The sequence below is a fragment of the Meleagris gallopavo genome, chromosome 2, assembly GCF_905368555.1.
Source record: "Meleagris gallopavo chromosome 2, MGAL_WU_HG_1.1, whole genome shotgun sequence".
NCBI classification, from domain to species: domain Eukaryota; kingdom Metazoa; phylum Chordata; class Aves; order Galliformes; family Phasianidae; genus Meleagris; species Meleagris gallopavo.
In genome coordinates this window covers 35,695,473-35,708,372 of record NC_139405.1, presented here as the reverse complement: position 1 = coordinate 35,708,372, position 12,900 = coordinate 35,695,473, and the positions used below count along the sequence as shown (strand labels likewise).

Below are 12,900 nucleotides of genomic sequence, written 5' to 3'. Positions count from 1 at the left end.
CAGTCTCCCAGTAGGGTGAGAGGCTGACTGGTGGACCAGGTAATTTTGTGCTTTGCATTAGGTCCGCTAAATGCTCTCCAAAGTCATGGAAAGGAAATATATCATAGAACCATAAAACATCCCATGTTGAAAGAGATCTCAAAAATCCATGGACAAATCAAGTCCAACATTTCATGGGAAAAGGGAGCCTTCGTGTTGTTGTCTAGCATTCTGTGTAAATGCATCTTGAAAGCCTTTAGTTGTGGGTATTTTACCACATCCCTGGGAATGAGTTTAGAGAATGAGTCTAGCTTGCTCATTACTAGGCTTCACACTCTAACAGAAGCAACATAATAAGCAAATAATAAGTAAAATCTAATTCACAAAATCACAAAAGCAGCTTCTTATTAAATCTAGCTAATTTAGTAAGACTGAGCAAAACATCTTTATGGAAGGAAAATGGTAGAGATTGGGGTTGAAGTGTTTGCAACTTTCACCTTGGTGGGGTATGTTTGACAATTTATTTATTTCAAGTTGAAGCTAATCAGCAAAAGGTTTAGTCTTTCCATGTAACAATATTTGAAAAAGTGACAAAGGTATTTGTGTCTATGTCTGCAGATGTATACATGTCTATAAACACACATATCTACAGTTATATACGCATGCATACTTTTGTCCTATTTAATGTGATATATTTTTATGTACATAGTCTTATGTGCATATGTGTACGTATATATAAAAGTATAAGAGCATATCAGTTACTTGTTTGTATCAATTATAAGCGTACCAGGATATTTGGTGGTGGGATAAACTTCCATAGCTCTGTATTTTTGTTCTGCAAAGATGAAAATCTGTGTTGAATGTATTATGCTTTTAATCATCGGTATAGATAAGTTACTGTAAATCAGATGTCCAGTTCATTGGCAATTGCGTTGTGCTTCCTGTTATCACATACATATTTTTAAGGAATATTGTACCATGTGCTACATTAGCTGCAGTGATGCAATGATATAAGGAATGTAGAAGAGTGAACAGCATTATAATTACTTGCATTTTTCTTTTTTTTATTATTATTATTTTTTGTGTTTTCAAAAAGAAAATTTAGGTTTGAAAAATAATAGTCATATGCAATCTTGGGGGTGATTTCAGGAAAACTTTAAAATGTGCATGTATTCTTTATTTTAGCACATTTTGATTTTGTAACAATGCTTATTTCTAGTTTAAATAAGTATAGCAAACATTCTAAAGGCTTTTTTTTTTATAATTCACTGCATGGAGTTTCCTTCCTTAATCACTGACTTGAAATTGTAATGCAGTATTTCATACCAGTGGTTTGCAAATTTTTATCCACGTATTTGTGGATCCTCTTGCACTTATCTCCCCATCTTTTTGTATTTGATCTTGGCTTGCTGGGAAGGTGATGGCAGGCTGTATCGCTGGACAAGCTCTCATTTTGCTGGAGCTGAAGACATAGAACATTCTCTGCTTCCTTGCGGTGCTTCTTATATAGACAGTAGAAAATGTGTAGTAGATTTGGAAAATGAAGGATAGCTTGGCTTGTTCTGGCTTCCTACAGTGAAGAAAATCTGGCGGCACTGATCCAAAATAGAAAATATTATGATGGTGGTGATAGTGATTTTTCTATGCAGATGAACATATGGGTAATAGATTTTTTTTTTACTGAATAAAACAGTTTGATTGCAGGAACTAGGATACAAGCCAGAATAACAAATGACTATGTTCACCATCATGCTAGCAACTTTCAGTTTATGAAGTGAAAACCTAGGATCCCTTTAATACCTGAAGGATTTGGAAGGATGAGTTCCAGCTTCCAGGATTGCATTCTGCATTCAAGATCTCAAGTATGAGTGACACTTGATATCGCCTCTTTCTCAGTTACTCATCTTCTAAAGGCTACTCAGGCATTCACTAAAACAATTACTTTGCAGCTAGATAGGAGAGCTGATCTGAAGAATAAAGGTTTAGTTCCAGTACTTTCTCAGCATCAGAAAATGCAGCTGAAGTAAGGTTTTCCCAGGTTTCCTCATAGTGACTCGATATATACTATTTCTGAAAGTATTTATTAGCTAATTTACATTGAAACTGCATTTCAGTTTCTACAGTTAAACTGAATTCTCAATTGTTTTAGTGGATTTAGTGATAGAGAATGCATTTATACATTAGTTTTACAAATTTATTTGCAAGCTGTAGCTGTTTTGGACTTCCAACAATAACACTTAGGTTTATTTATGATTTTATTACATATTGAAAATGCGAAGCGCTACTGAATTGTCAACAATTTTATTGCTATTTCTTAGTAATACTGCTATTTCTATCATCAGCTCTTAAGGATACCATCTTTTAAACTTTAGTCTTTAATGAAAGCTTCATTTCCTTTGTCAACAACTTCTCCCAGGTCCTTTCTCGTCTATTACAAGATACTAGCTTGCATTGCTTTACTTGAAAAAGCAATGAAATGTTATCATCATAAAAATGATATTTCAGACTTCTCAATCAATACTTGACTATGTTGGATGTACCTTGTAGAGTTTTTACCCATTTATGTGTGTTGAGGGCATGCTTTATGGCCTTCATCCTGTGCTCTCTGCCCCAGTGTCAGTGAAAGAATGTCTGCACTCTATAAAATTAATTATTTCTAGAGTATATTTGGCAAATATAATAACTCAGCTCTCTGCCATGCTATATTGTTGTGACTTCATCCTCTCTGACAGCTGTAGAAAAGATGCCTAGCTCTTATGTAAAACACTGCAAGGATACTTTACACTGATTCTATTTCTCATCCACACTGACCCATAAATAATTGGCAAGAACATCGCCATTGTTTAAGTGATTGCTCGCAAGTGAGCTGTGTTTTTGTTTCACCTGTGCATTGAAAGCAGCCAGCTGAACTTAAATAGTGCTTCACTGCCTCCTTCAAAGGACAATATGTTATTGCACGCTGAGTTTACACATACTTTGATTTATAATTCCTGAGTATATGAGATCTCCATTTTTCTAGCCATTCTACATGATAGTCAATAACTTCCTCAGTCAAGATGTTTTGAGCAGGTATGAAGGTACTGGAGGAGGAGTGAATGAAAAGCAAGAGTGTGCTTCTCATCCAGACTTCTTTCTGCCTTTTTGCAAATGGCCTTCTGCAGACTTTCATTCTTTATAATAGGTGGGATGATTCTGTTTGACACTGCAAATTTGACTTGTTCACCTTCATTGAAGCAGCAGGATAAGATAGAACACATTATGTTTAGTGGCCTGAATTATACCAGCTCCAGACCATAAGCAGAGTGCATCTTGAGGAAGCAAAGAAAGAAATATGTTGTGTCTCACACCTTTTCTAATAGATGGCAAGAACATGGTGAAATATTTTCAGAAAAGTTTGTGTGGATTTGCTTGTGAAAAGCAGTCTTACAAGTGTGGAAATTTTTGATTGAGAACAAAGAAAAAAGATGACCACATAGATATCACGTAACAGTACAGATGGAATGGGCCTCAGAGAATGATTCACATGCTGTAGTGTACTTTTTATTTAGTGTTATTTTTCTACACCTTGCCTTCAAAAACTTGCGTACGGATAGTTCTTGGAAACATGCATAATGCTGCTCTTTGTTTTAGATATCCTATAATTGTAGAATCATAGAATAATCTGAGTTAGAAGGGTCTTATAAAGATCATCTCGTCCAGCTCCCCTGCAAAGAACAAGGACAGCTACAGCTACAGCTACATAAGGTTGCTCAGAGACCCGTGCAGCTTGACCTTGAATGTCTACAAGGATGGGGCATGTTCTTGTTCATTTCTCTATAGCTACTTTCTAAAATAGACCTCACTGCAGTTCACTTTATAGAACCATCTTCATGATTTCATTTTTGTATTAGCTGTATGTCTAAAGATGCTGAAACCCAAGCTGGGTTTCACAAAGCATACTTGCTTTGTGAACTAAACTATTTTGATAAACAAATAGTCACCTCTTGTTAAATGTAGAGGAAATCCTAAGTTGACTTTAAAACTGATAGCCACTTCATTCTGTCATGTTCTTTCAAGGAGAGGTGTATGGTGTTTGAACACAGTCATGCAATTTGCACTACTCATTCCATGAGTATTTTGGTAGCACTGCAGTTTCAAAACTCATATTCTGAGTGGTCCCAAGACACAATCATTCTTGTGAATTTCAGTAGGAGAGTAAAACAAGCTTAAGGTTTTATGCAAAGCATAAAAAGTATAGCAAAATATAAAACATAATGACTATTTAAGTATGCAACAAATTAATGTGTTTCTTGGCACATCTTCTAATTTATAGAGAACAATTTCCCATGACAGTGGCAAAGAGTTTCTTCCAGCATCTTTGGCAAATATCTTCCTTATGCCTTCCTTTCCCCTTGTCCTGCTTAATCACTTACATGTTTACAAGCATCTTGCATGAGCCACTCTTCCTCACCCACTTTGTCCTTTTATGCCCTAAGTCCTGCATGAATTATGTATTTGATACAAAACATGCATTTTTATGCAGCAGGTACAAGTTCAGAAACAATCTTCAATGTGTTGAATGCTGTCTGTTATGACATTTGGTACACCTTACTTTAAGCTGGTAGGAATTGTTATTCTGATTGTTTTAAATCCTGTAATAACATTGCCCACAAAGTTTAAATCAGCAGACAGGACAAGTGGATGACAACCATAGGAAAAGCCAAATATGTGTCAAGATAGTCACCTACACTGCAACATTTAACAGGCAGAGTGATAGACTCTCTATTCTTAGTTAGGTCTGTGAAAATCAGAGTGGGGAGTGTGGGGAATTCTAATTAGTTTAATACATTTTGCTAAAGGATTAATATTCGTTTTTACAACAAATTTCAATCATCATTTTATGTCAGTGTAATCTTTGTGATCAGTTAAAGTCTTGTGCTTTTGCTCTTATTTCCTGGGTTTTTAAAATCAGTTCTGAAAAACAAATATGTGCAGGTTGCCCATTGCTATTTCTGCTACATGGTTAATTCTCTATTTCATTTTCACTGATTCCTTCCTATGAAGCCAATTCAGATCTTCCCAGTCTTTTTTTCCAAGCAATGAACAAACTGTGAAAAAATGTCACTATTTTCCTTCAGAAAATAGAGTTTTCACTTGAGAAGACATTTTGGGATACTATATAGTTTTGTATGAAATATTCCACAATATTTCAATGTTGAAAATCAATTCAGAAACCTGTTTCAAAACCAAATCCCAATTTAATTTCATTTACAAATTGACAAATTTTTAGAACTCCTGTTTGTCTGAACTTTCATGCAAGTGTGCACATTTCCTTTCCAATGAAAATTGAATTTGGAATGTCAACTTTTTTGATGAAAGATAATTTTAGTTTCAAACTTCCATCTTTCTATCCAGAAAGAAGTTGAATTTAATACTGTGTTTCCCAGGGTAATATTTACAGTTATGATTTTGTTATTATGTTTTGGTATTGTATTTTTGTTATATGTGTGTTATGATGATAATGAACACTTTCAATGTAGATTGAATTAGACTGCAGCAACATTGTAATCTTTTCTTTTTATTAATAAAACAGAAAACTTAATATGTCCTTGACACCAAAATATGGTCTGTAATTACTGTACATGAACTACAGTAACAAATTGTTGTTCCTTGTAATGCATGTATAAGAGGAAGTATGCAGTTTAAAATCACAGCTTCATACAGCTTGCTGACAAAACCAAGTGCATTTCAAAGAACAACAAAATATATACAGAACCAAAGCCAAAACATCCCTTTTTCTTTAAATATTTTCTGTAACGCCAGTTCATTTTGCTTCTCATAATTTTCTCATGTCATAATATATTGACTCTGAAATGATTCTATAAGAACAAAACGTTTGCCTTTGAAAGCATATTTTGTTCAAGATTTATCATCTGCAATGGATTTTCTCATCAAAATTCTTGCTGCTTGATTATATAATTGATTTATTACAACAGACCTAGTCAGATGACCACAGAAGTTAATGAAATAAGGGAAATCGAAATCCCTATTCTGAACATGTCTTCATTTTACATAAGTACTTAGGGAAAAGGATTAAAGTTTAATTATGAATCCCTTTCATGCTTTTTTTCCTCTTTTTTCTGAAGTGTTTAATAAGTGCTTTGACATACTTCTGCTAAACATATTCCCCAACTCTAGAGACCATACTTTCAAAGGAAATTTGAACATATTGCCCCAAAGACATTTTTAAGTCATTACACATACATGTAAAATCCTTAAATCAAGTGTAAAAATGTAGATATAAAATGACGAGTGTCATGCACAAAAAGTAGTGGTGAGAGCTTCTAGTACCCTTATCAGATAGCTGAAATATAGCAGAAAAGATATTTTTATTTTGTAGTAGTATAGGGATATAGTAGCTTGATATATAGTTAAATCATACTGAACTTGTATCTCTGTAATTTAAGGAAAGGTGGAAAAATATTTTTGTTCCATGTTAGCTATTTCTGGAGACTGCAGAATCTGAGGCGGCATTTTCCTAGAGCCATGGGAGCTCTGGGGACCAGCAGTGACTCAGTCTCACAGAATATGTATCTACATGTGTCTGGCATTTAGTTTTTGAAGGCTCCAAGGTAGCAGGTTCCATGCTTCCATTAGGAAGTATTTTAATTAAGAGTTAGTGGATATTTTAATGCTATCAAAGGTTCAAATTCTCCTGCGAATTTGGTTCTTCTGCTACTGAATGGTTTTGAGAAAACACTGTGTGATTGCTACAAAGAGCTTTGATTATTCACAGCTGTAAGCTGAGTACTATCATGTTGTGCTTGACTTGGACCGTATCACAGGCAACTGTGCTTTTGAAGACGTCTTTCAAAGTTCTAAAGGTTATGTATATGAGTATGTGAACAATTTTTTTATTTATCACCTGCACTCATTCACTTGACTTTTTTTGTTTTTCTTCCCATCGCAGACTATGTCAGAGAGCCACAATGATCATGCACAATAGCAGTTCAGCCTTGCCCCTGTTTTCAAATGTGAGCTCCTTCTGGAAGAGAGATTCTCATGGACCAGGACTACTTGATGAAGGAGCATCACTTATTGGCAGCTATGATTTTCCTCAGACCACAGAGAGCTTTCCCTTCTCCACTGTGGAATCAACAAACACATCCCTAAATGCCACAATCAAAGACCCTCTGGGTGGACACACTGTCTGGCAAGTAGTTTTGATTGCTTTCCTCACTGGGATCATTGCACTAGTGACCATCATAGGAAACATCCTAGTGATTGTCTCATTTAAGGTTAACAAACAACTGAAAACAGTCAACAACTACTTCTTGTTGAGCCTTGCTTGTGCAGATTTGATTATCGGTGTTATTTCCATGAATCTTTTCACCACATACATCATTATGGGCCACTGGGCTTTGGGAAACTTGGCCTGTGATCTTTGGCTCTCTATTGACTATGTTGCCTCTAATGCCTCTGTCATGAATCTCCTTGTCATAAGTTTTGATAGGTATTTTTCCATCACTAGGCCGCTTACATACAGAGCCAAACGAACAACTAAAAGGGCTGGAGTAATGATTGGTTTAGCATGGGTCATCTCTTTTGTTCTTTGGGCCCCTGCCATCTTGTTTTGGCAGTATTTTGTTGGGAAGAGGACTGTGCCTCCTGATGAATGTTTCATCCAGTTTCTAAGTGAACCTATCATCACTTTTGGCACTGCCATAGCTGCCTTTTACTTGCCAGTCACCATTATGAGTATTTTGTATTGGAGGATTTACAAGGAGACTGAGAAACGCACCAAAGAGTTAGCAGGACTACAGGCTTCAGGCAGTGAGGCAGAGACAGCACGCTTTGTACACCAGACTGGCAGCTCCCGGAGCTGCAGCAGCTATGAGCTGCAACGGCAGAGCACAAAGCGCTCCAGCCGTAGGAAGTACAGACGCTGCCACTTCTGGCTCACAATGAAGAGCTGGGAACCCAACACGGACCAGGGGGATCAAGAGCACAGCAGCAGTGACAGCTGGAACAACAATGATGCTGCTGCCTCCCTTGAAAATTCAGCCTCATCTGATGAAGAGGACATCACAGCAGAGACCAGAGCTATCTATTCAATCGTGCTGAAGCTTCCTGGTCACAGTGCCATCCTCAATTCCACAAAGTTGCCCTCCACGGAAGATCTGAATGAGTCAGCAGATGAACTACAGAAATCTGACATGGAATCACAGGAAAAGAAACCTAAAAAACTGCAACCTCCCAAGAGCATTCAGGATGGTGGAAGTTTCCAGAAGAGTTTTTCAAAGCTTCCAATTCAGCCAGGGTCAGCAGAGACAGCTACAGCTTCTGATGGCATCTCATCAATGACCAAGACATCTGCAGCCCTGCCTTTGTCCTTCAAGGAAGCAACTCTGGCAAAAAAATTTGCCTTGAAGACCAGAAGTCAAATCACAAAGCGAAAACGAATGTCACTTATCAAAGAAAAGAAAGCGGCACAGACACTCAGTGCCATTTTGTTTGCCTTTATCATTACGTGGACTCCTTATAACATCATGGTTCTGGTGAACACCTTTTGCAACTGTGTCCCCAAAACTGTCTGGAACCTGGGGTACTGGCTTTGCTACATCAACAGCACAGTGAACCCAGTGTGCTATGCATTGTGTAACAAAATGTTCAGAAATACTTTCAAGATGTTGCTGCTGTGCCAGTGTGACAAACGAAAACGACGCAAACAGCAGTATCAGCAAAGGCAGTCTGTCATTTTTCATAAACGGATCCCTAGAGAGGCTTCATAGAATAGTATTTTTTAAACAACTGAAAAAATAATGGAGAATTCAATGGGACAGGATTAGATGGGTTTGGAAGGGATGGGGTAGGATAGGATGGGAGGAGATTGGGAGGGGCTGGAATGGGACAGGACAGGATGGGGTGGGAGGGTGGTTCCAGGGTGCTGATTCAAACATTTAAACATCAGGACATGAAAGCAGCTGCCGGGCATATGTATCCTTTTAATAAATCCAGTTTAATATAAAAATGAAGTCTGCATTCAGCAAAAACTAACAAACTTCAACATTTTTACTAAAGAATGAAAGACTTAAAGTTTTCGTACAAATTTGAAAGAAGCTGTATAGCAATTGTAAACCCATTACTGATCTGCCCAGCTCTTTGATTGTAATCAACTCTGGGATCTCAGGTAAGCACATCTAGCTAGCCCAACTCTTCTGTTTCCAAGGAATCCAACAGCTTTCAATTCAAGTCACACATGGATGTAGCAAGCCAGCAGAACAGGATTATGAAATTATTTGAGACATTGTATAGGTTGCAAAATTGCTTCTTGTTGTCAAGGTAGAGCTTCCTGTCTACTTCTCTTTTGGTGTATTATTATTAATTGTACCCCTGATTCCTGGTCGCCAAGTGTGCAGCTCATGTGTGCAGCTCATGTTATATATATGTGTGTGTGAGTGTGTATGTATGCAAAAAATACATTCACATCTCTAAAATACACACATACCAGGAAAGAGGTAATCTATTGGTCTAGGTTTTACAGGGCCCCACATCACTCTTGCATGTGAGTGAAATTAAAATATATATGTTAGAAAGTTGTATTATAAATATTTATCTCATTGTTCACCACCTGAAATTCAGGTTCATCTCTCCAGCCAAAACAAATGGAGAGAACAAAAGTGTTGCCTGTGAGCCTGTCACAGAATTTTATAATGGGAAGTATGCCCAGTATAACCTTTGCCTTGAGCACGGTATCTCTCCCCGCATGAGATTACATCTCTTTAAAGAATATGAAGGTGAAAAGAATTGATGGTCACATGCAGGGCAGAGCATGTGTTTATCTTTACAGAGTGCGGGATGATGAGAGCTCACATCTGAGCCATCAATGCTCAAAGGCTCAGTGGCCAGACGGGTGCAGACATGAGCAGCAGCCCCATTTCGTGCTCACCCCAGGTGATCTTCAGATGTGAAAGCTGTGTGTAAAAGAAATCATTTGTTTTTGCATGTGAAGGACACTCATTTTAAAGAGTTTCTTTTCCAGAATCTGTTTTAAGTAGAAGTATACCTAATTCTGTTTATTGCCATGTTACTTGGTATTTCAGAAAATGTGGATATTGCCAATTTGTAACCTGGTAATTTTTAATAAAGTAAATTTTTAAAGGGCTTTCATATTTCTAGCTTAGACATGACCAGTATTTCCTGGTATTTGTGATGTGGTCTGCACCAAACAGTGTGATTTATAGAAGTCAGAGGTCCCCCAGGGAAAGGATTGTACTTTAAATTGTTGTTCTAAATCTGATTTATTTACATGTTGAAAGATAATTTTGTATTGTCTTTGAACTGACCAAAACTTTTTTTATTGCTTAAACTTTTTTTTTTTTGCTGAAAATAAAACAAAACAAATTTATTTTACAAAGGGGCATCAGTGTTGTGAACACAGAACTGATGTAAAAGCTGCTTTTGTATTCAGTGTGAGATGGTGTTTACAGATGATTTTGACAACAATGGAAATATATTAAATGGTGTCTGTGTATCTGAACTATTTAATTTTGTGTTATGTTCTTATGAAGAAATATTTATACATACTTCACCAAATGTTTTATTTAATGTTGATAAATATTGCTCTTCAGTCTTCAGCTGTAATGTCCTTTTAAAGTAATTCATAAAGGTCTGCTTGAGAAATGAATAGAGTATACCTAGATTTCTTGTCACTAAAACAAATACTCTTGACATACAAATCTTTCTTTTGTATGAGTTGTTTAAAATGTCTACCTAAAAGTAAGCTTGTAAATTATATTGTAAGTCTACTTCAAGTGCAAGTTTAGTTAAAAAAATGAAAAAGTTAAAGCTTCAGCTATATGTCATAAGTGCATTTTGAGATAAAGATGCCCAGGATTGGTTTATGAGTTTAGTAGACACAAAGAACTAAAGACTTGCAAGGCACTCACTTTACAAAGAAAATTAAATACCTTTGTTTATAGAAAGAAGCATATATTTGAAATATATTCATTACTCAAGTTGACCTAACTAATCTTTTAACATTTAAATATATATCTATATCTATATCTTGCCATATTATTATCTTCTGGTATTTAGAGTAGTGCTGTGCCCCTAATACACAAAATGTGAGAGAGCATGTAAGGAAGCCTGAGTTCATCAGGGGGACTTACGGTATATTAGTATTGATTTTACAATGGGAAACTATTATTTTTTAATGAAGTTAAGCTTCTTTGAAAGCAGCTGTCACCACTGTTTACATAATAGGAAGAGTTAAACCCTCAGATTGTTTTAAGGTAGAAATAAACAACCTGTATTTTGATGTGTGAACAGGCTTTAAAATGTTACTACAGGCATTATAAATTGTGTACGTATACACATGTTGTAGCACAGATCAATTTTGTTATTTATTTAATGGAATATGCACTATAAAATATTAAGAATTTGTCTGTGTTGCAAGTACAGAGGGGATCAAATTAATTTGTATCCTTTATGTCTATGTGCTGCATTAAACCCATGCACACACACAAATTGTAATTATATGCACAAGTGGATATATTATTTATGAACATAGGCACACATGATAGCTTTCAGAAGAAGAATGATGCAACACCCAAAGGTACAATCTAATACAGCACTACTATTTTTTTAAGTACAAATGATAGAATACTGCAATTGTTTTCAAGGAAAGTAAGTCAGAAACATGATAGAAAGTGTCATTCCGAGGGCAGAAAAACAGCTCAGTCCCATAAACATTCCTTACATGAAAAGCTGGCTTTTCAGAGACCAGGCATCATTCTCATTAACTGCAATAATACAAGATTAGACTCCATATGAAGAGGATCAGAAAATGAGAGGAGATAGCCAGACAGGAGCCACTGGATTGTCTGAACAAAGCTTTGTGGAATAGGTCCCAGTCACTGTCAGCCACTGAACAGTTTTAAGACAATGAAACCCACTGTAATAATTTGGCTTTCCCAATGCAAAAGTGTATGACAGTTTATTGCTTCTGAACCAAAAAATTCTGTGAGAAATGCCTGATCCAGAGGTCCAGGAATAGGTGTCGAGGCACTCCATCCTACCACAGCAGAACGCACTTCCTAGAATTTAAATTGCAGATCAGTCAATCATTGTTCACAGTATAAACATGTGCAGATCTGAGCAGTTCCCAGGGTCTGAAGATCTGGATCTAAATAGGCTGAACAATAAGTGGCGTACAGAGATAGAGCAGTTTTGTGAGAATGCCCACACCATAGTTCTGAGGCAGTTAATGACCTTCTTCAGTTATGTACAACTTCACTTTCTAATTTGGTTGTATTGATTATTATATTTTCTTACCTCTTCTGTAAGAAAATCTTAAAAACGTCTTGGCTCGTCATCTTTGTGTATGTAAGAAGTGAATGAAACTCTTTAAGTGCACTCAGTCTGTATGGAATACAAACATCAAAGCAAAAGGATTTTTTGGTCTTTTTTTCCTGATCAGCACCATCAGTAATTTTGAGTATCTGGACATCATCATGCTACTGCATATATAGTGTGGATAGTCATATAGTATTATGTTAAACCATTTATAAACTGCATTACACTTGCCCACTTAAGCATCTTATGCACTTCTGTTCCATTTTATATTTGAGATTCCAAAATCTAATTCTCCTCCAAATGGTTCCTAGATTCTTTTCATAACATGTTTTACAAGCTTGTCTTATTCTCAGGCTTTCTTCCCTTTCGAAAAAATCCCCATGCCAAGTTAAACTGCTCCAAGGGCATGTTACTAGCTCCAACAGTTTTAGTGTTGAGATTGGATACTTTCTTCTTAAGGATGTACAAGACTGATCAGAAGGAATTTAAGCAGTATCCTTTACATATATATATATTCCTTTAATCTTTTATGTATTTCCCCATTCAAACACCACTGCACTTTCTTATGGGAGCAGGTCAAAGTAG

At 36.3% G+C, this 12,900-nt stretch overlaps 1 protein-coding gene across 8 annotated transcripts in view; it reads left to right on the top strand.

The window, feature by feature from the left end:
- CHRM3 (cholinergic receptor muscarinic 3) overlaps positions 1-12,410 on the top strand; it is a 257,815-nt gene extending 245,405 nt beyond the window's left edge. For all 8 annotated transcript variants that reach the window (XM_085219656.1, XM_085219658.1, XM_085219657.1 and 5 more), the window contains one exon: positions 6,929-12,410. In XM_085219656.1, coding sequence (XP_085075782.1) covers positions 6,929-8,750 — 1,822 coding nt within the window. In that variant the 3' untranslated portion in view covers positions 8,751-12,410. The remainder of the gene's footprint in view (positions 1-6,928) is intronic.
- Positions 12,411-12,900: the final 490 nt, after the last annotated feature.